Genomic DNA, 24,339 nt, shown 5'->3' with positions numbered 1-24,339 from the left:
GAGTAGAAGGGGTAAACTTTTAAGGAAGAAATAATGTGTCACATGCCAAGTTCCACTGCGATTTTCAGAGATGTAGAATTGTGAAGCAGGTGAGACACCAATTAGGGCGTATGCTTAAAGAATGCTGCATGATACATCTCGCATTGAAGCATTCTGGCAAAGATTCCGTCTCCAGGTTTGCAGCAATCTAGAATAAGAAAGCTCATCTACAAATGACAACAGTTCAATAGGAACAGGTGGGGGCCATTCAGCCCCTCGCACCTGTTCCGCCATTCAATCAGATCATGGCTGATCTGTACCTCAACTCCATAGTTCCCCCAGTAGAAGCATTAGTTACAAGCCATTTGAAGAACAAAACAATGGTTTTATAAATTAGAACTTAATAATTTCTAATTATCCATAGTATTTACTTGACTGTTGAAGGTGATGGTGATCTCTTTGTCACTGTGCTGGATGGTGAGGAGGGTCTCCTGGCCCCTGTACTTGATGGTGAGGAGGGCGTCTTGGCTCCTGTACTTGATGGTGAGGAGGGTCTCCTGGCCCCTGTGCTGGATGGTGAGGAGGGTCTCTTTGCTACATTTGGAGAGGGAGAGCGTCTACGGCCTGCTGTTGAGGCAGGAGACGATGGGCGTTTCCCCTTGATTTGCTTCTGTACGTACAAACCAAACAAGACTGTCATTACTCCAGTCACCCGCCCCACCACCCATGCCACAGCGCCACATCCCGCCAACCACCTTAAGTTCATATCCATTAAACAATATTTTTTCATGTCTACACTATCAAATTAGCTAACTATTCAATTAAAAGTTCAAATGTACTTTGATACTTTACTACCTAATTGGTACAAGTTCACTATATACCGTTTTTGAAATTAGGAATACAAGCTGTCTACTAAAGTAAATGCTGCATTTAATTTCATGTCATCATTCACCAACATCACGCAAACTCTGGTTGGATATAACACACCGTTCAGATGCAGTCTAGGCTCTCCTCACACATATAACGTGCCTTCACCCTAACCTCAGAAGGGCAGCCCTCCTGCCACCCCGCAATAAACTTGGTACGTCTATTTCTCTCACCAGCCACCTCAATGTCCCTGGACGGAACTGTCAGAATTAGAGACTTTCTCATCCGTTGTAAATTGTAGCAAGCCTCCCCAAACTCACTTAACCTCGGACCTTTAGTGAACATTGGAAGAGGACAGCCTGCCCGGCGGTCCGGCCTCTGATTGCCGGTGAAGGGACGTTAAAGCTGCTTGTATATTGGGCTTGGTGGGAGTAAGTAGCACCAGGGTGGGCCCCTCTCGCATAGGCCGGCAGCCCGGCTTACACAACTGCACAGGTTTATTGTGGGGCTGCTATCGGCTGCAGGAGACTCGTGAAGGAGCAGCCGACAGCACAAACACTTCACTAAAACCATCAACACAGGATCAGTGAAGGGACTGGCTACCCAGCAATGTGCAGTCCACAACTCTCTTTTCTTGAGTGTACACGAAGGGAGAGGGAAAGGACATTGTGCACATCATCCACAGCTGTGTTACATCTCACTTGGGCAAATACAACACAGTGCAGATAAACAGCCACCCTAACCAAATCGCTAGGGTGTATTCCTGGGACTTACAAAGAGAAGGTAAAGTTTGAACTGGAAATATTACACCAGATCTGGATGGAATGCCATTTGCAATTAAATTCAGTCTTCATGATTAATTAGATGTCAGCCGTGGCTCAGTGGGCAGCACTCTCACCTCGGAGTCAGAAGGTTGTGGGTTCAAGTCCCACTCCAGAGACTTGAGCACATAATCCAGGCTGACACTCCAGTGCAGTGCTGAGGGGGCGCTGCACTGTCGGAGGTGCCGTCTTTCAGGTGAAACATTAAACCGAGGCTCCATCTGCCCTCTGAGGTGAAGGTAAAAGATCCCATGGGCACTATTTCGAAGAAAGGTAGGAGAGTTCTCCCAGTGAACTGTCCAATATTTATCCCTTAAATCAACATCAGTAAAACTATCTGGTTATTAATCTCATCACTGTTTGTTGGAGCTTGCTTGTGCGCAAATTAGCTGCCACGTTTCCCCAAATTACAACAGTGACTACACTTCAAAAGTACTGCATTGGCTGTAAAGCACTTTGGGACTTCCTGAGGTGGTGAGAGAGGCTACAGAAATGGAAGGCTTTCTTTCTTTTGTCTAACCCTATCAATTCTGATGCCTGCTACACAACCCCATAAATACTGAATATTCCATAATGAAAAAAAACAAAGTAAGCAGGAAACATTATTATACTGAATAAAAATCACCAACAGGGAATTCAGGAGAAACTTCTTTACAACAGTAACATTTGCCGCGGCTCTCCAATGGTCAATGAACTACAATGGGCACTTTAAAGTCTCAGTATGAACATGGGCATGAACAAAAAGATACGAAATAAATGATTTCCAAATGAATGCGGTAAAAGCCGCCTCCTCCACTGACCTGCGCGGCCTCGCCTGATGTAGTGTCTCCAGTGGTGTTGTCAGGCGTCGAGTTCTGTCTGTCAGTGCTGCGGCTACGCAGAGGCTTGTTGGGGGGGTTGACGGGGGGATTCATGGAGCTAGCTGAAGCTGAACGAGGACAGAGATGAGACTCTACAAAGTTAGAATTTCAAAAAGGAAAGAAAGAAAAGTGCAGAGCAAGAAAACAAAAGGAGAGAAAAAAAATGGTGCATGTTAGGACCACAAATGAAGAGCAGAGTGCAGGCCGCCACACTTGATTATCAGACACCATCACCACGCTACAGTTAGTAATTCAGAAGGTGAAGAAACATTTAAAAAAAAGGAAATTAACAGAATTGACTTTCAACTGCTAATTCTGCCATCCGTAAACAGCAAGTTATTTAAGCATTAAACCACAGGACAACACCATAATCCAGTGAGAAACACAAACACAGCAGTGATTTCACATCACAGGGACGGTTATTGAAGCTACGAGCTGAGAACATGCATCCTCTGTGCTGCTGCCATTTGAGTTTCCATTAAAATGCAGTCCTGAGTACAGCGAAGGACAGTCCTGTAAACAAGCTTCACCCCAAAAGAGGAAGACACATTTTGTAAGAAGTTGAAGCATTATTAAAAGTACATAAAGCAGCAGTGGACAAGGAGTCGGGCTCCATGCAGCAGGCTTGCTGATACTCCAGCCAGGTTGCACATTCAGCTGCCAGGTGGGAACAATGATTTAAAAAAAATCCAAACCAAAACACATTGCTTAAAAAATATGCTGTAGACAGTAAAAAGCAGCAAATGGAGATTTCAGATCGATGAAAATTAAATAAGCACCTGAAAATCAAAATATATCTGCAAGCACTTGTCAGGACATTAAAACAAACCAGTATTTGAAAAGACCCCAATTTTTAACCAAAGGTGCAGTATTCTCGCTTTTCAGATTTGCTCCAATCCTCCACCAACATTTCTTTCTGCCGACCCAGACTGGAACTCACAACAGTCATAGCTACAGGGACGCGCAGCACTGCCAAGTGCCATTCCTTTCAACAAATGCTTTATCCATATTCAGAGCTCAAAAATCATAACAAATTGGATAAACACTAAAGAATGACTCGAATACTGAGGTACATCACTGTACCGAGAACGATCAACAACTTCCAATACTCATCACTGTACCGAGAGTGATTAACAACATCCAATACTCATCACTGTACCGAGAGTGATTAACATCCAATACTCATCACTGTACCGAGAGTGATTAACATCCAATACTCATCACTGTACCGAGAGTGATTAACAACATCCAATACTCATCACTGTACCGAGAGTGATTAACAACATCCAATACTCATCACTGTACCGAGAGTGATTAACATCCAATACTCATCATTGTACCGAGAGTGATCAACAACATCCAATACTCATCACTGTACCGAGAGTGATTAACAACATCCAATACTCATCACTGTACCGAGAGCGATCAACAACATCCAATACTCATCACTGTACCGAGAGTGATTAACATCCAATACTCATCACTGTACCGAGAGTGATCAACAACATCCAATACTCATCACTGTACCGAGAGTGATTAACAACATCCAATACTCATCACTGTACCGAGTGATTAACAACATCCAATACTCATCACTGTACCGAGTGATTAACAACATCCAATACTCACCACTGTACTGAGAGTGATTAACAACATCCAATACTCATCACTGTACCGAGCGTGATTAACAACATCCAATACTCACTGTACCGAGAGTGATTAACAACATCCAATACTCATCACTGTACCGAGTGATCAACAACATCCAATACTCATCACTGTACCGAGCGTGATTAACAACATCCAATACTCATCACTGTACCGAGAGTGATTAACAACATCCAATACTCATCACTGTACCGAGAGTGATTAACAGCATCCAATACTCATCACTGTACCGAGTGATCAACAACATCCAATACTCATCACTGTACCGAGAGTGATTAACAACATCCAATACTCATCACTGTACCGAGAGTGATTAACAACATCCAATACTCATCACTGTACCGAGTGATCAACAACATCCAATACTCATCATTGTACCGAGTGATCAACAACATCCAATACTCATCACTGTACCGAGAGTGATTAACATCCAATACTCATCACTGTACCGAGTGATTAACAACATCCAATACTCATCACTGTACCGAGAGTGATTAACAACATCCAATACTCATCACTGTACCGAGTGATCAACAACATCCAATACTCATCACTGTACCGAGAGTGATTAACAACATCCAATACTCATCACTGTACCGAGAGTGATTAACATCCAATACTCATCACTGTACCGAGAGTGATTAACATCCAATACTCATCACTGTACCGAGTGATTAACAACATCCAATACTCACCACTGTACTGAGAGTGATTAACAACATCCAATACTCATCACTGTACTGAGAGTGATTAACAACATCCAATACTCATCACTGTACCGAGAGTGATCAACAACATCCAATACTCATCACTGTACCGAGAGTGATTAACAACATCCAATACTCATCACTGTACCGAGTGTGATTAACAACATCCAATACTCATCACTGTACCGAGAGTGATTAACATCCAATACTCATCATTGTACCGAGTGATCAACAACATCCAATACTCATCACTGTACCGAGAGTGATTAACAACATCCAATACTCATCACTGTACCGAGAGTGATTAACAACATCCAATACTCATCACTGTACCGAGAGTGATTAACAACATCCAATACTCATCACTGTACCGAGTGATCAACAACATCCAATACTCATCACTGTACTGAGAGTGATTAACAACATCCAATACTCACAAGCTGCTCAAGGATTTTATGGAACATTTCTGCTAATATTACGGTTTCTGCAGTAAAACTAGTATTTGAAAGGAGCAATTCACAGCATTCTGAACTTAGTAACCGTTACCCTGTTGTGGATAAATTCACACAGCCGGGAGCGGTTCTCTGAGGTTTGATGAGTTCTTGAACAACCGACACGACGAGACTGCATCAAGTGTCGGGCTCTGGGCTTCGGTCTAAGGAAGCCCGGGGTTAAGAAGTTGCTCCTTCCTCTACGCTGGACGATAGGAGGCCGGGAGGAAAGAAACCCATTTCAACAAAGTAACTGAGGTTAGATTTTTTTTTAAAGACACAAAAGATTAGAACAGCTGCATTAGATTAAGTTGATCTCTCCCCCCTGTCTAATCTGAAAATAAGAAAGGCGAAAGAGAGAAAGAGGGCAGAAGAGGTCAGATCGGAGATGCAGTAAATAGCTTTCTTTTCAGATTTGTGATTAAAGTAGTGTTTGATCCTTATACCACGGCCTCCTCGGGTTGGTCAGTTACTCTAAGGTTGGCGCTCATGTGATGTGAGGCTGAAAACAGACTGGAATCAAACATCTCAGGGAGCTTAGTCACCGCGAGATCTGCACAAACACAGCACAATTTCAAAAACCATGTCTTTGTTTTTCCTCTCCCATTTTCATATTAACTGCATAACTAACCTCATCTAATAGAAGCAAAAACATTGCAAACACTGGAAATCTGAAATAAAAACAGAGAATGCTGGAATTACACAGCAGGTCAGTTAGCATCTGTAACAGGGAAAAGGCAGGCTGAAGTGCACGTGAAAGGGTAGCATGTAATCACTCTTACAGATGCTGCAATCTTTGTGTATGTTCAGCATTTTCTGCTTGTATCTCATTGATTCTAATCTTTAATAATCTGATATTTCCTTTTATTAGCTACACCCAGATGTCACAAAATGATCTTTTGAAATATTAAAACCTAGAGGAATGATTGAAATCTGTGGCAGGCCTGGAAAACAGGGCACCTTGGAGAAAGTAAAAACACATTCAATGGGAAAGAACATAAGAAATAGGAGCCCGCTCCGCCACACGGCCCCTCGAGCCCGCTCCGCCACACGGCCCCTCGAGCCCGCTCCGCCACACGGCCCCTCGAGCCCGCTCCACCATTCAATAAGATCATGGCTAATCTTCTACCTCAACTCCACTTTCCCGCCCGATCTCCATATCCCTCGATTCCCCTAGAGTTCAAAAATCTATCGATCTCAGCCTTGAATATACTCAAAGACTGAGCCTCCACAGCCCTCTGGGTTAGAGAATTCCAAAGATTCACCGCCCTCTGAGTGAAGAAATTTCACCTCATCTCAGTCTTAAATGGCCGACCCCTTAACTTCAGACTGTGACCCCTGGTTCTAGACACTCCAGGCAGGGGAAACAGCCTCTCAGCATCTACCCTGTCAATCCCCCTCAGAATCTTGTATGTTTCAATGAGATCACCTCTCATTCTTCTAAACTCCAGAGAGCATAGGCCCATTCTACACAATAAGGACCTCAACTTACTGATTCAACAAATGTCTTTACTTTCTATCTCTCACCATCAAAAAAGACATTCCCCTCCTTCCAGCATCCTGCAGAGAACATTACACTGCAGTCAGCGGATTGGAGATGGGCCTGCAGCAGCCCCGAGCAACCCCCCTCCCCCACTAGCACCCTTCCCCCCCACTAGCCCCCTCCCCCTCCACTAGCCCCCCAGCCCCCTCCCCCCACTAGCCCCCAGCCCCCCCCACTAGCCCCCCAGCCCCCTCCCCCACTAGCCCCCAGCCCCCCACTAGCCCCCCCCCCACTAGCCCCCCAGCCCCCTCCCCCCCCAGCCCGAGATGGGGTATTCTCTGGCTCCGGAAGGTAGTCCATTGGTGGCCGGGCTGGGAACTGACCAAGCTCCCTTGCGCTGTCACATTGGCTGAACAGACTGGCATCAGCTGATGCCTCTCAGTCAGCAGGGGCTCCATAGGCCATGGAGCCGGCTAAGTATAGTACGACATGTTAGCAGAGAGTATAGTGCGGCCAAGAACTAATGTGCACACAAGGCCAGCGTGCAGGCACAGAGTTACACAGTCACGTTCAGCAAGTGCTCGATCTTTGGTGGAAGAGAATTACCTGCAGAACTTTGTCCAGCTTCTGATATAGCGGCAGCACTCTTGCTCCTAGCTAAAGAGGACTGTGTGGGGGTCAGCAGGCGGCTGATTATATTACTCTCCAGGGGACTGTTCTGGGAACGCCGAGCTGAGGGACAGGAATAAATCAAAAAGGGAGTCAGCATGGTTAAACTGGGGAGGGAGGGAGGGAGGAAAGAGGGAAAAGGAGGGTTAAAATTATAAATCATGACAAAAACATGTTAGTCAGGTTAGTGAATGCTTATGAAAAACAAAACCAAGAAAGGGTTAGAAACAAAAATGTTACTCTCCCATACAGTAAGATAACTGGGAGCAAACAATGGTCAAGTGGTAATAATGCAGGCACGGTGCATTCCCAAACACAACACTCCAACCTGCTCATTAATAAAGATCAGCACAAATCGGCCAGCTTCAAAGAGGCAAGGTGCGTCCAAACTGCCAGAATCCACGAGACTACCTACGGTAAACAAAGGCTGCCACAGCCTACTCTGGTCAAGTGGCATAATGTAGTCAGAGAACAGCAGCAGCAGCAAAAGGCACGTCTGTATTAAGAAACTGGAAGTTATGTTAGGAAGTACACTGCCCAGTGAAAGCCTAAGGGAGAAAAAATTCTCTGAGGTTAGGGGTGACTGTGTTACGAATCAGTTTAGAATATTCTGTTAGTGAATTCAATGTTTAATATCAGAGCAGTACGACCAGCAAGCAGACTACACAGTTGAAAAGATTTCCAAACTCAAGAAGGTTAATTACAAACAGGGTGCAACAGGTTGACACTTGCATGGTTAAATCGCACAGGAAAAGCCCGAGCTGCTGGACAGATAGGACATCATGGTGTCAATGTAGGTCCTTCAATACTGTCACCGTAAACCAGCAGAAAATCAAAAATCAATGTTAAGGTTGTTTCCCCGATGAAAAATAATCAGCGAGGGTTTTACATACTTCAACTGGTGCGATTTTGAGCCACATCACAAATTAGGGTAGAGATTAATACAGGGTTAAGAAAATATTAGGATCAAGTCAAATATATTTAATATTCATTTAACATTTAGGTCATATAACGGGGGAAAGTCTGATGCAAATTGTAAGCCACCTTGCAGATCTTCCTTCAGGAGCTTGTGTGATTGAGGAGATGAACGAGGGTTACTGGTCAATCTATTCAAGGAAGAGCTTCTCTTCTTTTCCGCTGTCCCTAAGAATCAAGGGCATTGGCCATTATTCCTGAAACATCCTAACCAACAAAGATCGCGTCCAAAACCTTTGGGTTCACATCCAAAATTTTAAAACCGTTGAATTCTTATTTAATATCTGGCTTTAGATTAAAAGCACACTTAAAAACGTGATTGAAAAAACGGTCTGATGTAGAAAACGCCTGAAAGGCAGCATGATTTTTCTTAAAAGGAGTAATGAAAAATTAACATTACATGAACTAGCACGTTAAATGTCACGAGAAAGCATTTCCTGCACCTGCTTGTTCCACCTGAGACACTTTCTGTGGTGGCTGAGGGGTTTTACTACCCAATCTGTTTAATGAAGCACTTCTTTTCTTCAAAGATGTACCTAAAAATCAAGAGCAACTTCTGTGAATTGGGTGAAGATAACGGATCACTGCTCTGTAACACAACCTAGCAACTGAGTAACAATCACACTACAGAACTAAAGCTCAAAGCCATGGAATCGTCTTTCAGTGGTGCAGAGACTCAGCTGTTATAATCAAAGAGCGGCTACATTAGGTGTCAGTCGTAGTTCAGTGGCTAGCACTCTCGCCTCAGAGTCAGAAGGTTCAAGGCCCACTCCAGAAACTTGAGCCCAAAGTCTAGGCGGACACTCCAGTGCAGTACCGAGGGAGTGCTGCACTGTGGGAGGATCTGTGACGAGGGAGCGCTGCTCCTCCAACAGTGCAGCGCTCCCTCAGTACTGCCCCTCCGACAGTGCAGCGCTCCCTCAGTAGTGCCCCTCCGACAGTGCAACGCTCCCTCAGTACTGTCCCTCCAACAGTGCAGCGCTCCCTCAGTACTGCCCCTCCAACATGCAGCACTCCCTCAGTACTGCCCCTCCGACAGTGCAGCACTCCCTCAGTGCTGCTCCCCCAACAGCGCGGTGCTCCCTCAGTAATGCCCCCAAGTGCGGTGCTCCCTCAGTACTGCCCCTCCGATAGTGCAGCGCTCCTTCAGTACTGCCCCTCCGGCAGTGCAGCGCTCCCCGAGTACTGCCCGACAGTGCGGCGCTCCCTCAGTACTGCCCCTCCGACAGTGCGGCGCTCCCTCAGTGCTGTTCCTCCGACAGTGCGGCGCTCCCTCAGTACTGCCCCTCCGACAGTGCGGCACTCCCTCAGTACTGCCCCTCCGACAGTGCAGCGCTCCCTCAGTACTGCCCCTCCGACAGTGCGGCGCTCCCTCAGTACTGCCCCTCCGACAGTGCGGCACTCCCTCAGTACTGCCCCTCCAACAGTGCAGCGCTCCCTCAGTACTGCCCCTCCGACAGTGCGGCACTCCCTCAGTGCTGCATCGATGGGTCAGCCTAGATTGCGTGCTCAAGCAAACCAATTGCAGTATGAAGGTAGTGAACGTTGTATTACTGGTTGTGAATTCTGGAGCTGGCCAGATGGAGCCAATGTCCTTTCGTGGTCTGGGGAAGGTGGGCAATGTGGGTCTCAATGGAAAGTTTGCGGAGTTAAATGGCCTTCCTTCTCCGTACTTAGTTTTGTCATAACATTTCAATGATGTAACCAGGAATTGGGTCATTCACAATGGGTTCTGAATATAACTCCACTCCCTTCTATAGCGTTCAGTATTTGTAACAGATGCTGGATTGACAAATCTCTGATCCAAGCAGCTGGAATAATCACTCCATTTAAATTGGGAGTGTTTTGGAGTCGGAAGTTGGAGGAGAAAACAAAGATCAGCCTGTCCCCCAGATCTCAACCAACCGGGATCGCCCCCCAAATCAGCTCAGCTGAAACATCCATAACTTTAAAAAATAAGATAGTCCACAGCTGTAATATTATGCAGCACTTTCCCCCCTCTCTCTTAAAAAAGCGGATTGTTTTCCGGCTGGGACCCTATGCAGCAGTTCGAACAAGTTGTGAAAAGCTATCAGGTAGGGGGCAAGCTGGCTGAGGGGCGAGCGGAGAGCAGGGCACGAGCACACTCGCTGGTTCAGTCCCCAGGACGGGGAGTTGGATGAGCTCTCTCAGCACAGCCTGGGGTAAGTGTGAATAATCGAGGGGCTGAGCAGGTTTCATACTTTTGTCTTTCCGATCAGGTTCAGCCATGTGACCGTGTAAGCTACTCAGCCCCGGCATTTAAACACAAACACGACAATGTGCAAGATGACAAAAAGCAATTGTGATTGAGTGAGGAAGATCAAAGAGCTAACGCCCACCAGTTACATAAATAGCTCTCATGAAAGAGACAATAGGGAGCATTCACTATCAGCCATGCAAGGTGTATTACACAAACAGGTTTTAATTTTTAATGTTCGGTTGGATTCTGTAAGTGATCAGACACTTTAATGCCGCTCATGCTGATAAGATAGTGCTTTCATTTCTCTGCAAAAGGGCTGGGGAGCCATGATGAAAATCCTCGAGACTGGGACATCGTAAACCCAAGAAGACAGTACTGTATATTGTTGACCAGTTATAAAGTTGTACTTAAAAATCAAAAGGAGTTAATACGGTATTTAAAACACTGGCGGTTTTTACAGTATTTCAATTGCAAAACCGACTTTTTAGATGCTTTCAAAAGGAAACTAAACGAGTACATGAGAGATAAGGGAATAGAAAGATATGCAGAAAGGCTGAGCTGAGCACAAATAGAGGTAAATGAGTATGATATGATTGGAATTACGGAAACATGGCTCCAGGGGGACCAAGGCTGGGAACTCAACATCCAGGGGTATTCAATATTCAGGAAAGATAGGCAAAAAGGAAAAGGAGGTGGGGTAGCATTGCTGGTTAAAGAGGGGATTAACACAATTGTAAGGAAGGATATTAGCTCTGATGATGTGGAATCTGTATGGGTAGAACTGAGAAATACCAAGGGACAGAAAACATTAGTGGGAGTGGTATACAGACCCCCTAACAGTAATGCTGAGGTTGGGGATGGCATTAAACGGGAAATTAGAGAAGCGTGCAATAAGGGCACAGCAGTTATCATGGGTGACTTTAATCTACATATAGACTGGGCTAACCAAATTAGTAACAATACTGTAGAGGAGGAATTCCTGGAGTGTATACGGGATGGTTTCCTGGACTAATATGTCGAGGAACCAACTAGGGATCAGGCCATCTTAGACTGGGTAATATGCAATGGTAAAGGATTAATTAGCAATCTTGTTGTGCGAGGCCCCTTGGGTCGGAGCGATCATAATATGATAGAATTCTTCATTAAGATGGAGAGTGAAGTAGTTGACTCAGAGACTAAGGTCCTGAATTTAAATAAAGGGAACTACGATGGTCTGAGGCGCGAGTTGGGTAGGATTGATTGGGTAATGTCACTCAAAGGGTTGACGGTGGATAGGCAATGGCAAACATTCAAAGATCGCATGGATGAACTACAGAATTTGTTTATCCAGGTTTGGCACAAAAATAAATCAAAAAAGGTGACTCAACCGTGGCTAACAAGGGAAATTAGGGATAACATAAGATCCAAAGAGAGGACATATAAATTGGCCAAAAAAAAGCAGCAAACCTGAGGATTGGGAGCAGTTTAGGATTCAGCAAAGGAGGACAAAGGGATTAATTAAGAGGGGGGAAATAGATTATGAAAGTAAGCTTGCAGGGAACATAAAAACTGACCGTAAAAGCTTTTATAGATATGTGAAGAGAAAAAGATTGGTGAAGTCAAGCGTAGGTCCCTTACAGTCAGAACCAGGGGAATTTATAATGGAGAACAAAGAAATGGCAGACCAATTAAATACATATTTTGGTTCTGTCTTCACAAAGGAGGACACAAATAACCTCCCAGAGATGTCGGGGAACATAAGGACTAATGAGAGGGAGGAACTGAAAGAAATCAGTATTTGTAGGGAAATGGTTTTGGGGAAGTTGACGGGATTGAAGGCCGATAAATCCCCAGGGCCTGATAATCTACATCCTAGGGTACTTAAGGAAGTGGTCCTGGAGATAGTAGATGCATTGCTGGTCATCTTCCAGAACTCGATAGACTCGAACAGTACCCATGGATTGGAGGGTAGCTAATGTTACCCCACTATTCAAAAAAGGTGGTAGAGAAAAAACAAGGAATTATAGACCGGTAAGCCTGACATCAGTAGTGGGGAAAATGCTAGAGTCCGTTATAAAAGATGTAATAGCAGAGCACTTGGAAAACAGTGACAGGATTGGACAAAGTCAACATGGATTTACAAAAGGTAAATCGTCCTTGACTAATCTACTGGAATTTTTTGAGGATGTAACTGGTAAAATAGAGAAGGGAGAACCAGTGGATGTGGTGTATTTGGACTTTCAGAAGGCTTTCGATAAGGTCCCGCATAAGAGATTAGCGTGCAAAATTAAGGCACATGGGATTGGGGGCAAGGTATTGACTTGGATAGAGAACTGGTTGGCCGATAGAAAGCAAAGAGTTGGAATAAACGGGTCGTTTTCCGAGTGGCAGGCAGTGACTAGTGGGGTACCGCAAGGATCGGTCCTAGGACCCCAGCTGTTCACAATATATATTAATGATCTAGACGAGGGAATTGGATGTAGTATCTCCAAATTTGCAGACGACACAAAGCTGGGTGGGAGGGTATGCTGTGAGGAGGATGTCGTGAAACTCCAGTACGATTTGGACAGGTTGGGTGATTGGGCAGAAACATGGCAAATTCACTATAATGTGGATAAATGTGAGGTTATCCACTTTGGTGGCAAAAACAGGAAGGCAGATTATTATTTGAATGGCAATAGATTGGGAGAAGGGGAAGTGCAAAGAGACCTGGGTGTTCTTGTGCACCAGTCGCTGAAGGTAAGCATGCAGGTGCAGCAGGCGGTTAAGAAGGCAAATGGTATGTTGGCCTTCATAGAAAGAGGGTTCGAGTACAGGAACAAGGATGTCTTGCTGCAGTTGTACAGGGCCTTGGTGAGACCGCACCTTGAGTATTGTATGCAGTTTTGGTCGCCTTATCTGAGGAAGGATGTTCTTGCCATGGAAGGAGTTCAGCGAAGATTCACCAGGCTGATACCTGGGATGGCAGGAATGACGTATGAGGAGAGATTGTCTCGATTGGGCTTATACTCACTGGAGTTTAGAAGATTGAGAGGGGATCTCATTGAAACTTATAAAATTCTGTCAGGCCTGGACAGACTAGATGCAGGAAGGATGTTCCCGATGGCCGGGGAGTCCAGAACCAGGGGTCATAGCCTAAGGATAAGGGGTAAGCCATTTAGGACTGAGATGAGGAGGAATTTCTTCACCCAGAGAGTGGTGAACCTGTGGAATTCTCTGCCACAGAGGGCGGTGGAGGCCAGTTCATTAAATATATTCAAGAAGGAGTTGTAATTTTTCTTAAGGCTAAAGGGATCAAGGGATATGGGGAGAAGGCAGGGACAGGGTACTGAGTTTGGATGATCAGCCATGATCTCATTGAATGGCGGAGCAGGCTCGAGGGTCCGAATGGCCTACTCCTGCTCCTATCTTCTATGTTTCTATGAGGTAGATGGAATGGGAGGAGACTGGTGTGGAGTATAAACACCAGCACAGACTAGTTGGACCGAATGGTCTGTTTCTGTGCGGGATATTCTATGTACTTCTATGATTTTAGCAGTTTTGTCATTTTTAATAGTTTTCTCCAGACCCATCAATAAAGCTCCCCCTCCCGTGCTTTAACAACACTCATTCCTTCACCTAAACCGTCAATATGATCAAAGGGGGCAGTGAGGTACACACCGGTTTGGTTAGAATTTCTCAACATTTAGTTCAATGAGATTAAGAGTGAGTCACTCCGGATTGATATTTCTATACATAGTGCAGTTTGCCATTGCTGGTTACTGCAAGTGCAATGCCCAAATCGGAGTCCCTCACCTAGTTATTTGCTACAGAATTGCAATCCAAAATAAATTGTATACTAAAATAACCAAAAAAAACAGCTTATAAATGATAATAGGATATTTGACCGAATAATTTTGAATAGCGAGTACCGCAGCTTTAAAAGCAATGAGATTATCCCAAGATAACCAGATGATTTCTAAAGAAAAGTTAGTGGTTGATGAATATGAAATCAGATGCAGTGAAGCACTTTTAAAGCCATCTCGGAAAATATTCTCCAGCTGTGAGGTTGTGTAAATTGGAAACGCTCGCGAGACGAGACAGCTCTACAGAGCAGCAGCAAGGAGACAAACCCTTGGACCATTTTACTGAAATCATCAGAGCTGCACCGACCATTCCCGTGATTTAAGACCAGACTCAGCACTGCTCGGGGGAATTAATCTCATTCCAGGATATGGGACAGCCCATGTGACAGAGGGTGGGGTATCACCTTTTCCCTATTAGAGTTATAGCCAATATACAATAGTCAATGTCACAGCAGTTGGTATTTTCAGGAAATGGTCAACGGTATATATTGGGGCTGATTTATACTCATGGAGATTAAGGTAGCAGACCCATCATTACTGACTTACACAGCCTGTCGCCGTACCGGTTGAGGAAACAATTTGGGGGATTTACATCCTTCTAAAACATCTGCAGAATGACTGCATTCAGTGCCCACGCGACGGGCTCATCCACTTACATCAAGCCAATCAGAGGAGACCAACGTGCGAGCAAGGCATGACAAGATGCAAGTCCTTAATGGTGGGCCATTCAACCCAAGCAATCAAATCAGTCATTTGCATTCACTTATTCTGATTTAAGTAGTCACCCTAGCTTTAAGAGGTTACAGTTTACCATCCTTTATCGCTGCAGCCCGGTGTAAAGGCACACACTCCAAATACAGGATGGCCATCTGCTGAAGATCAACACAATTCTTTGAAGTAAAGCTGTGACACAACTGGTACGTCAGCACTCGTGTTGTCCAGGAACAGCCCACTTACTTCTGGTGGGAGAGTTTAGGAGTGCTGTCGAGGATGAAGACAGACGCTTGCTCAGCACTGGCTCCAGGTGTTTCATGAGGTTCGCGGTGGATGTCGAACGTTTGTCCACAGCTGCAAAAAGAAAACACAACTCGGTGTCATTGAGACAAGTCCAGAGACTGCTTATGTAACTGTGTTTTAAATACCCCTTTATGCCATGCATATTTTAAATGTATTTTATCCTGAAAGCACACACTGGATAAGAAGCTTTCATCGATTTAATTTCTCCACGAACAAATTGAGTTGTATTGGAAAAAGACATGAATGTTCTTAGCTTGGGTCTGAAGTTGCAGTTTGAAAACCTTCAAATCAGATGACAGAATGGATTGGAAAAGAAGACTTCCAACTAAATTTTTTTTAAAATCCCTGTTACAATTTCCCTACAATGGCTAGTTAATATTCCCACTTGCCTCAAACCTGTTTAACATGACATCCTGCTTACTTCGACAATAGTGAAGTCCCAGAGTGGTGTTGAATTTTGTGCTCAAGGTGTGTTGGGCAGTGGAACAGGTGTAATGTCCACTGTCTGCAGCAGGAATACCCAGATTACAGCGCGGTCCAATTCTAGGGCGATGCTTTCCCAAGTGCAACCCGACTCCAAAAAGGCCAATTCTCATTGTCCTAACCACCTCCGGCTTAGACTGGTTCAAACTCTGCTCAGTCTTGTGCGCCCCATGAACTGGGTCGAGAATGCCCAAACTCATTTTACCAAGAAATCTGACTTGAGGGGAAGCATTGCATTGGAGTTTGGCTTGGATTTAGAACAGTGCCCTAACACACCGCACTCCTCAATCCATTGCAACACATCACCATATTTAATTCTTTAAAAAGTCCGACAGAAAGCTAAATATATTTGTGTATTGTGACCGGAAGCCCCACAGTTCCAGGTACTTCTCTCACTACAGTGTTTAGTGCAATAAACATCAAGAGGAGCAAGAAAACATTCTGTGCCAGTAAAAGGGAAAGATGAGATTTATGCAGCTCTGAAGATTGAGGGGAAAGGTTCAACTTATAAATGCTCATCAATGTAGTTTAACCTTTCAGCTAACTTAAAAAGTCCCCAAACCGCTATCCAGCACATTTTTAAAACTATTAGATCAGACAGGTGTGAATGTAACTCAATGCTTTGAAGATAAAATATCACTTTACAATCCCTGTTCTTACCAACCAGGTGCATGCATCAATGCCCAATATTTGCAGCGAATAAAGCAAGTGTTACATGCTGGTCGTGCCCGAGGTTAGTTTCCCTTTTATATCCAGCTTAAAAATGTTAGTTTGCAACATGAATTAATACATTAAAGATCAATATCATTATTCAGCAAGCAGGTATCATAGCTCCAAACTTTTTCTGATACCAGAAGCATCTTCAGTGGAAGTCTGGGAGTCTGAGGAAGGAGGGGGGCAGTCAGACAAACTTAAAGGTGGAGTTAAGGAATTTTCAGGCACACCTAAACAAAAGAGAAATCATAATTTAACAAAAAAACCATATCAATATAGACATATCAGTGACAGTAAAAACCTGTTACGAGGTGATTAATGATGGGAGGAACTGAGCAAGGGGAAGGCCGTCATTTCAAATAATCGAAAGTAAATGCTTATAAAAGAAAAGTCAAAACGAGAAGGTGGTCCTGTGTGCCCCGACCCGAGCTTCATTCCCCATTCACCCTCAATCCCACATAATCCCACTTCTGCAACACTGCTCACCTGAAGCTCACCTCCACTGAACCCTTACACTTGCACTCAGCACCTCCAGCTCTTTTTCATGGCCTCCCCCTACAAAAACTAACTCATCAAACGCCACTGCACACATGTTCCACTGCATGTTAGAGAAGCTACAATAAGCAAGTTGTGTTCAGGTTCCATCGTATAACTAGGAACTCCATGTCTGCTGGAACAGACAGCAGCACAAACATGCCCCAGCAGCTCAGACCCTCTAGCTCCCTTTTGTGGCTGGTACAAGCTGGAGTCAAAGATAGTTCTTTGTTCAGTTCTGACCTTCTGGTAGATAAACCTCTAACCTTAGTTGCTTTTACCCTTTCGCCCAGATGTAGTTCGACAGGCAGCTTATGTGACAAGGCTGTGGCATCTCTGGAACGCTGAGCTAATGTAAACCACAGGTAAAGGTCATGGGAGGTCTATGATGTAATGGCCTGGAGCAGAGGGTATAATGACCAGAATACTGTAACACAGTTAGGAAAGATCGAGGGCTGGCCACCCTGCTACTGAGCTCAGCAACTGTAACGCGAGATCCTCCGCAGCCTTCTCATCGCCGCGTCTGTTGTCTGAGTATCATTTCCTCAAATAAATCCGTAAGCAAAAGATTCTGTATCTAGACCTCTCATTCCTGGCACAGGGAAGCCTCCAACTGGTCTCTCTAGCATTTCCAACACTGCAAGCCCATCACCATGTCCACACCAACCCCCAGTGGCCCCTCAATGCACTGAATTTACAGTTCCCCCAGCACCTCCCGCAACCCATCCCTCCAACCCGCTCCAGCCCCAAGTCCCGGCTCGTGACCTCTGCTCTTCAGACATCTGTGCATCTGCTCCTTCCCTCACTCTGCTTCATTATCGGTGGCAGAGCCTTCAGCCTGCTCAGGCCTACACGCCCCCCTAAACTCCTCTGATTGGTTATTTCTGCAATATCTGTAAAAGGTTCCTCACAACCTATGTTGTCAGCCAAGTCGTTGGTCACCTGCCCTACATTCCCCCCCACTCCTGTTCAGTGACAGGCTCTCGCTCCTCTGTGCAGCACCGTGGGTCACTTACTATGTTAAAAGCCCTACACAGATGCAAACAGTTATTGCTGAATGGACATTGATGAGTAAAAAATCTTTCCGAATACTAAAAATATCGCCCGATTGGCAACTGATTCCCAGAAGTCTTATTTTTGTTCGCCTGAACAATTCGCCAGCATAAAGCGAGGGTACATGGCAGCACGCTGGAAAGTGGGATTGGGTGGGCCTCAATTGACGGTGCTCGAGATCCATATTGTTCCACATTCCGTCAACATTGTACCTATTGATTTAACAAGCTCTGATCTTGGGGCCCTGCAAATCATGCTGCCTAAATTAGAGGGGAACAGCCAGGTTTGTTTTGTACGATGATGTCTGCCAATTACTCAACTCCATTATACAAAATACATCGGTGGAGCCAATTACTTGGCTTTCTACTGGGTGCAGCTTGCAGAGATCAACAAGTCTTACAACAGAAGCACCGTTCCAAGAGTCTCGTGCAGAAGTGGGGATCCCACCATCGGTTCGCAAGATACAAACATTCCAGGGTGCTTTGCAAGGGCTGACAAAGTAGACAGCAAGCAGAGTCAGTGGGGGGAGGGGGGACTGATGAGGGCAGGTGACCGCTGACTGTGGGCTACAAAACAAGTTGGGGCAAGGCCGTAGTGGGGTTTTCAAAGGAGAACGATGACCCTGGAGTCAATTTGGTGGGGAACAGGACGTCAGGATTAGGACATAGAAACATCGAAGATAGGAGCAGGAGTCGGCCATTCGGCCCCTCGAGCCTGCTCTGCCATTCAATGAGATCATGGCTGATCATCCAAACTCAGTACCCGGTCCCTGCTTTCTCCCCATATCCCTTGATCCCTTTAGCCTTAAGAAATATATCTAACTCCTTCTTGAATATATTTAATGAATTGACCTCTACTCGGGCTGTGGAATTATAAATTAGCTTGCGTTTGTAAAGGGTAGAAGTGGGAAGGATTGAATCAGGCAATCAGCAGCAAAGGGGCAGGAGCTGTAAGAAGGCAGTCTTAGAAAGCTAAGAGTGAAAGAGAACATCGAGGTTTCAGACCACTCGGCTCAGTTTGAGTGGGGAGCCAGGAAGAGCGATGGAGTCAATACTAGAGTCGCACAGGTGCTGTTGAAAACTGAACGGGATAGTGCCCGTTTTGCTAAGGAAAGAGATTACCCATCCAGGACTTATCACAGTTGGATGCTACAGTAACAGCCCAGGGGGCAGGTGGGGGCTGAAGAGTAGAGTTGGGTGTCATCGGCGTATGTGTGGATCCTACACTTGTGGATGTTCTTGAAGGGCAGTTTGATAAGGAATAGGAGCAGGGCTAAGGATGGAGCCACAGAGACAACAATACAGGAACAGGATGAAGATCATTTGCATCTTTATCAAGTATTTTGAATGTACAAAAAAAATCAATTGTTTTGTGCAACTGGCACCTAGTCAGGGAAGAACTAATGCAATTTTTTTATAACGGGGAGGATTATGCTTCACTTCTGGTCTTCATAAGGTGATAAAACATCAGGATATATTGCTCATTCTTAATAAATTAAATAGTTGTGAAAGTTTTCCCTTTCCTTAACTCCAAGTTCTCCGCCAACAGGGAATTAATTCCCCATTACATATCTTCCTCCCACTGGGAAAGAAAGATTTTCCTGTGACAGGTCGGCTTGAGGGATGATTCGAGTGGGATAAACCAGCTGCCAGCGCTCGCTCGCTCTTGATTGTCTACTCTGGCTCCATCTCAGCCGAGAACAGGCAAAACTCGTCCAATAAAGACAAGCGTATCTGAGTGATGAACACACCTCATGACTCAAATTCACAAGCTTCTGGTTATGAATCAAATATTCGACCAGACCGCCACAACTATGCAGTTATTAGCACATCTGACAGAGACAGCGAGACGCCGCAGGGAGTGTCTGTAAGTGGCACTTACCATTCGAGCTTTCCTTCTCAGTTGACAAAGCTCCTCCCCAGGACCATCTTTTTTGCCTTTGCTCCAAGCGCTGGCTCCGTTCTAAGGTGCGTCGCATCACGGCCTCGTAGTGCTCCTACCAGTTTCAATAATAGGGAAACAGGATTAAAGGTGCATTAGCCAAGAGGTTGCGTTTTTTCTTCCAATTATTTGAAGTTATTTTGATAGCAATTCACTCGCAGCCAGAACTGCACGGAAGTCCTAAGTTTTCAAATTGAAGATTTCGGGGCCTGCAGGCTTACATTTGCTCGGAACACTGTGCACCACAAGCACCTTTAACTATTCTGCATCTCCTGACTTTCTAGCATGTTGTTTCTGTATACTCATTTAAAAAGTGTTACTGTAATATGAGGGCTGCTTTTCTTTGCCTTTTGGAAAATAGGACAGGCTGGGCCCAGGAGGGCGTCGATATTTGCAGGACACCCCCCCCCTCCACACAGGAGTACCTGAAACCACTGAGGGAATGTCTATACTCAGTGCGAGTCATTAAACCAGGCAAATTGTAAACTCACGATAGTGCAGAATGGAGTTGGGAAAGCAGAAGCGGCGATAGCATTTATCTGCCTGGTATAAGAGTGAGAAAGGACACACATCTCCTGTACTAATGGAGCATCCCCTTCCCCAAGCTGTACTGCTCCTGGATGGTATGTGTGAGAGGTTCAGTATTTACAGTGTGGGCACTGTAGACTCCACCTTGTTTTTTAAACCTCGTTGTCTGGCTTTGATAATAGTGTTTACTTTGTGTGGGTGCACCAACATTTATTGGCAAATTATTTATCTAAATGAAAGTTCAAAATGTTGAGACAGCTTTAAAAATTTAGTATCTACACCAAGATCAGAAATTAGAAACAAAATTCTAATCCATCCTAAAGTAAAACTCATCACAAACATCAATAAAAACACCTTCTGTGCAATTCAGAGATTTTAAAAATCCATCCGAGATGGAAAAAAGCCCGATTAATTGTAGCTGCTCCAGCCTGGTCTCTCCGATTACCAGGGCTTGGATGTAATCGTGCTCCAAGAGCAAACCACCAACTTCTCCTGGTGTAGTCTGGCTGGCTGGAGTGTGAATGGCAGATTGAGAGTTGGAATCATGCCGAGACTTTGTCATTACTTATTTACAGACAATCATTTGCTCGGGCAGGGTTTGACCCTTGACAATGATCAGTTTGCATTGGTCCACACTTCTGGATCACAGGCAAGATCACAGCTGCCTCCATTCATAACATAACAGAAGAATTAGGAGGAGTCGGCCACACGGCCCCTCCAGCCTGCTCCGCCACACGGCCCCTCCAGCCTGCTCCGCCACACGGCCCCTCCAGCCTGCTCCGCCACACGGCCCCTCCAGCCTGCTCCGCCACACGGCCCCTCCAGCCTGCTCCGCCACACGGCCCCTCCAGCCTGCTCCGCCACACGGCCCCTCCAGCCTGCTCCGCCACACGGCCCCTCCAGCCTGCTCCGCCACACGGCCCCTCCAGCCTGCTCCGCCACACGGCCCCTCCAGCCTGCTCCGCCACACGGCCCCTCCAGCCTGCTCCGCCACACGGCCCCTCCAGCCTGCTCCGCCATTCAATAAGATCGTGGCTGATCTTCGACCTCAACTCAACGGCCCAATCCCCCATATCCCTTGGTTTCCCCGAGAGTCAAAAAATCTCTCTCTCTCAGCCTTGAATATACTCAAAGACTCAGAATCCACAGCCCTCTGGGGCAGAGAATTCCAAAGATTCACCACCCCGAGTGAAGAAATTCCTCCTCATCTCAGTCTTACCCAGCACATGCCCCAAGCACAGTCCGAATAACCAGCAGCACTGTTGGCATGGTGCATGTTCCTTTCTGCCAGCAGCAATCTACAGGAGGTCTTCATTCTCCAGAAATAGGTTAAACATTAAAAGCATGCACAACTGAATTAAGGAATGCAATTAGATCTATATTTGTAGACTTCAGTATCACTGATGTTTTAAGGGGGAGGGGTCCGTAAGGCTTTCAGCCACGGTTTGGACACCCCCTGCTATTTTGGGGGGGGGGGGGGGGGGGAGGGGGGAAGGGTACGCGAGGCTCTCGGTCACTGGGTACACCCCTCTTGCTATTGGGGGGGGGGGGGTACGCGAGGCTCTCGGTCACTGGGTACACCCCTCTTGCTATGGGGGGAGGGTATGTGAGGCTCTCGGTCACTGGGTACACCCCTCTTGCTATGGGGGGAGGGTATGTGAGGCTCTCGGTCACTGGGTACACCCCTCTTGCTATGGGGGGGGGGGGGGGCTACGTGAGGCTCTCGGTCACTGGGGACACCCCTCTTGCTATGGGGGGAGGGGGGGTACGTGAGGCTCTCGGTCACTGGGTACACCCCTCTTGCTATGGGGGTGGGGGGGTACGTGAGGCTCTCGGTCGCTGGGTACCCCTCTTGCTATGGGGGGAGAGAGGGTACGCGAGGCTCTCGGTCGCTGGGTACCCCTCTTGCTATGGGGGGAGGGAGGGTACGTGAGGCTCTCGGTCACTGGGTACACACCTCTTGCGATACAGCTGTCACCGGGGACACCTCTTGCGATACAGCTGTCACCGGGGACACCTCTTGCGATACAGCTGTCACCGGGGACACCTCTTGCGATACAGCTGTCACCGGGGACACCTCTTGCGATACAGCTGTCACCGGGGACACCTCTTGCGATACAGCTGTCACTGGGGACACCTCTTGCGATACAGCTGTCACCGGGGACACCTCTTGCGATACAGCTGTCACCGGGGACACCTCTTGCGATACAGCTGTCACCGGGGACACCTCTTGCGATACAGCTGTCACTGGGGACACCTCTTGCGATACAGCTGTCACCGGGGACACCTCTTGCGATACAGCTGTCACCGGGGACACCTCTTGCGATACAGCTGTCACCGGGGACACCTCTTGCGATACAGCTGTCACTGGGGACACCTCTTGCGATACAGCTGTCACTGGGGACACCTCTTGCGATACAGCTGTCACTGGGGACACCTCTTGCGATACAGCTGTCACTGGGGACACCTCTTGCGATACAGCTGTCACTGGGGACACCTCTTGCGATACAGCTGTCACCGGGGACACCTCTTGCGATACAGCTGTCACTGGGGACACCTCTTGCGATACAGCTGTCACTGGGAACACCTCTTGCGATACAGCTGTCACTGGGGACACCTCTTGCGATACAGCTGTCACTGGGGACACCTCTTGCGATACAGCTGTCACTGACCTTTTCCTCTTCCTGCTGCTGTCTGCGCTTCTCGTCCACTGCCACTCTCTTCTGTTGCTCCTTCTGCCTTTGTTCCTCCAGCTTCCTTTGGCGCTCTTCCACTTGTTTTTCATACTGAAGTCGGGCTTTCTTTTCTTTCTCTAGTAATTGATATTCTCTCGCAGCTTATGGTATAAAGGTAAAGCAAGTGTGCTGCATGGGTTACCGTACAAATCACAAAATATTCATGGCACACAATTACTAAAACAATACATTTCACTGGTCTATATTTCACGCATCACTGATAACCTCACCATTCACTCCAGGACAACAACTTGTAGTTATACTGCACCTTCAACATGGTGAAACATCCCAAGGCGCTTCACTGGAAAGTTTTCACACAAAATTTGACAGAGCCACATGAGGAGACATTAGGACAGGTGACCAAAAGCTTGGTCAAAGAGGGAGGTTTTAAGGAGGAGAGAGAGGCGGTCAAGTTTAGGGAGGGAATTCCAGAGCTCGGGGCCCAGACAGCTGAAGGCACGGCCGCCAATGGTGGAGCGATTAAAATCAGAGATGCTCAAGAGGCCAGAATTGGAGGAGCAGATATCTCGGGGTGGGGTGGGGGGTTGTAGGGCTGGAGGAGGTTACAGAGATAGGGAGGGGTGAGGCCATGGAGGGATTTGAAAACAAGGATGAGAATTTTAAAATCGAGGCGTTGTAGGCCAGCGAGCACAGGGGTGATGGGTGAACGGGAATTGGTGAGAGTTGGGACACGGGCAGCACAGTTTTGGATGAGATCAAGATTACAGAGGGTGTAAAGTGGGAGGCCGGCCAGGAGTGCATTGGGACA

General features: G+C 46.3%; 1 protein-coding gene across 10 annotated transcripts in view; it reads right to left on the bottom strand.

Moving 5' to 3' along the window:
- Nucleotides 1–24,339, bottom strand: part of map7d3 (MAP7 domain containing 3) — a 104,538-nt gene that overhangs the window by 37,830 nt on the left and 42,369 nt on the right. For 6 of the 10 annotated variants that reach the window (XM_086002313.1, XM_086002310.1, XM_086002322.1 and 3 more), the window contains 9 exons: nt 23,508–23,671; nt 20,248–20,362; nt 16,917–17,009; nt 15,523–15,633; nt 8,964–9,056; nt 8,590–8,688; nt 7,483–7,608; nt 2,468–2,619; nt 411–649 (listed from right to left, as the gene is read on the bottom strand). In XM_086002313.1, the coding sequence (XP_085858439.1) occupies nt 411–649; nt 2,468–2,619; nt 7,483–7,608; nt 8,590–8,688; nt 8,964–9,056; nt 15,523–15,633; nt 16,917–17,009; nt 20,248–20,362; nt 23,508–23,671 (1,192 nt within the window). The remainder of the gene's footprint in view (nt 1–410; nt 650–2,467; nt 2,620–7,482; nt 7,609–8,589; nt 8,689–8,963; nt 9,057–15,522; nt 15,634–16,916; nt 17,010–20,247; nt 20,363–23,507; nt 23,672–24,339) is intronic. The other 4 variants (XM_086002317.1, XM_086002339.1, XM_086002334.1 and 1 more) reach the window with 4 other exon arrangements.

This window comes from Somniosus microcephalus, chromosome 1 (assembly GCF_052327205.1).
Source record: "Somniosus microcephalus isolate GS21.2 chromosome 1, FLI_Smic_1.0, whole genome shotgun sequence".
Taxonomy (NCBI): domain Eukaryota; kingdom Metazoa; phylum Chordata; class Chondrichthyes; order Squaliformes; family Somniosidae; genus Somniosus; species Somniosus microcephalus.
Note: the sequence above shows the minus strand (reverse complement) of the source record. Positions and strands in the feature narration are given on the sequence as shown.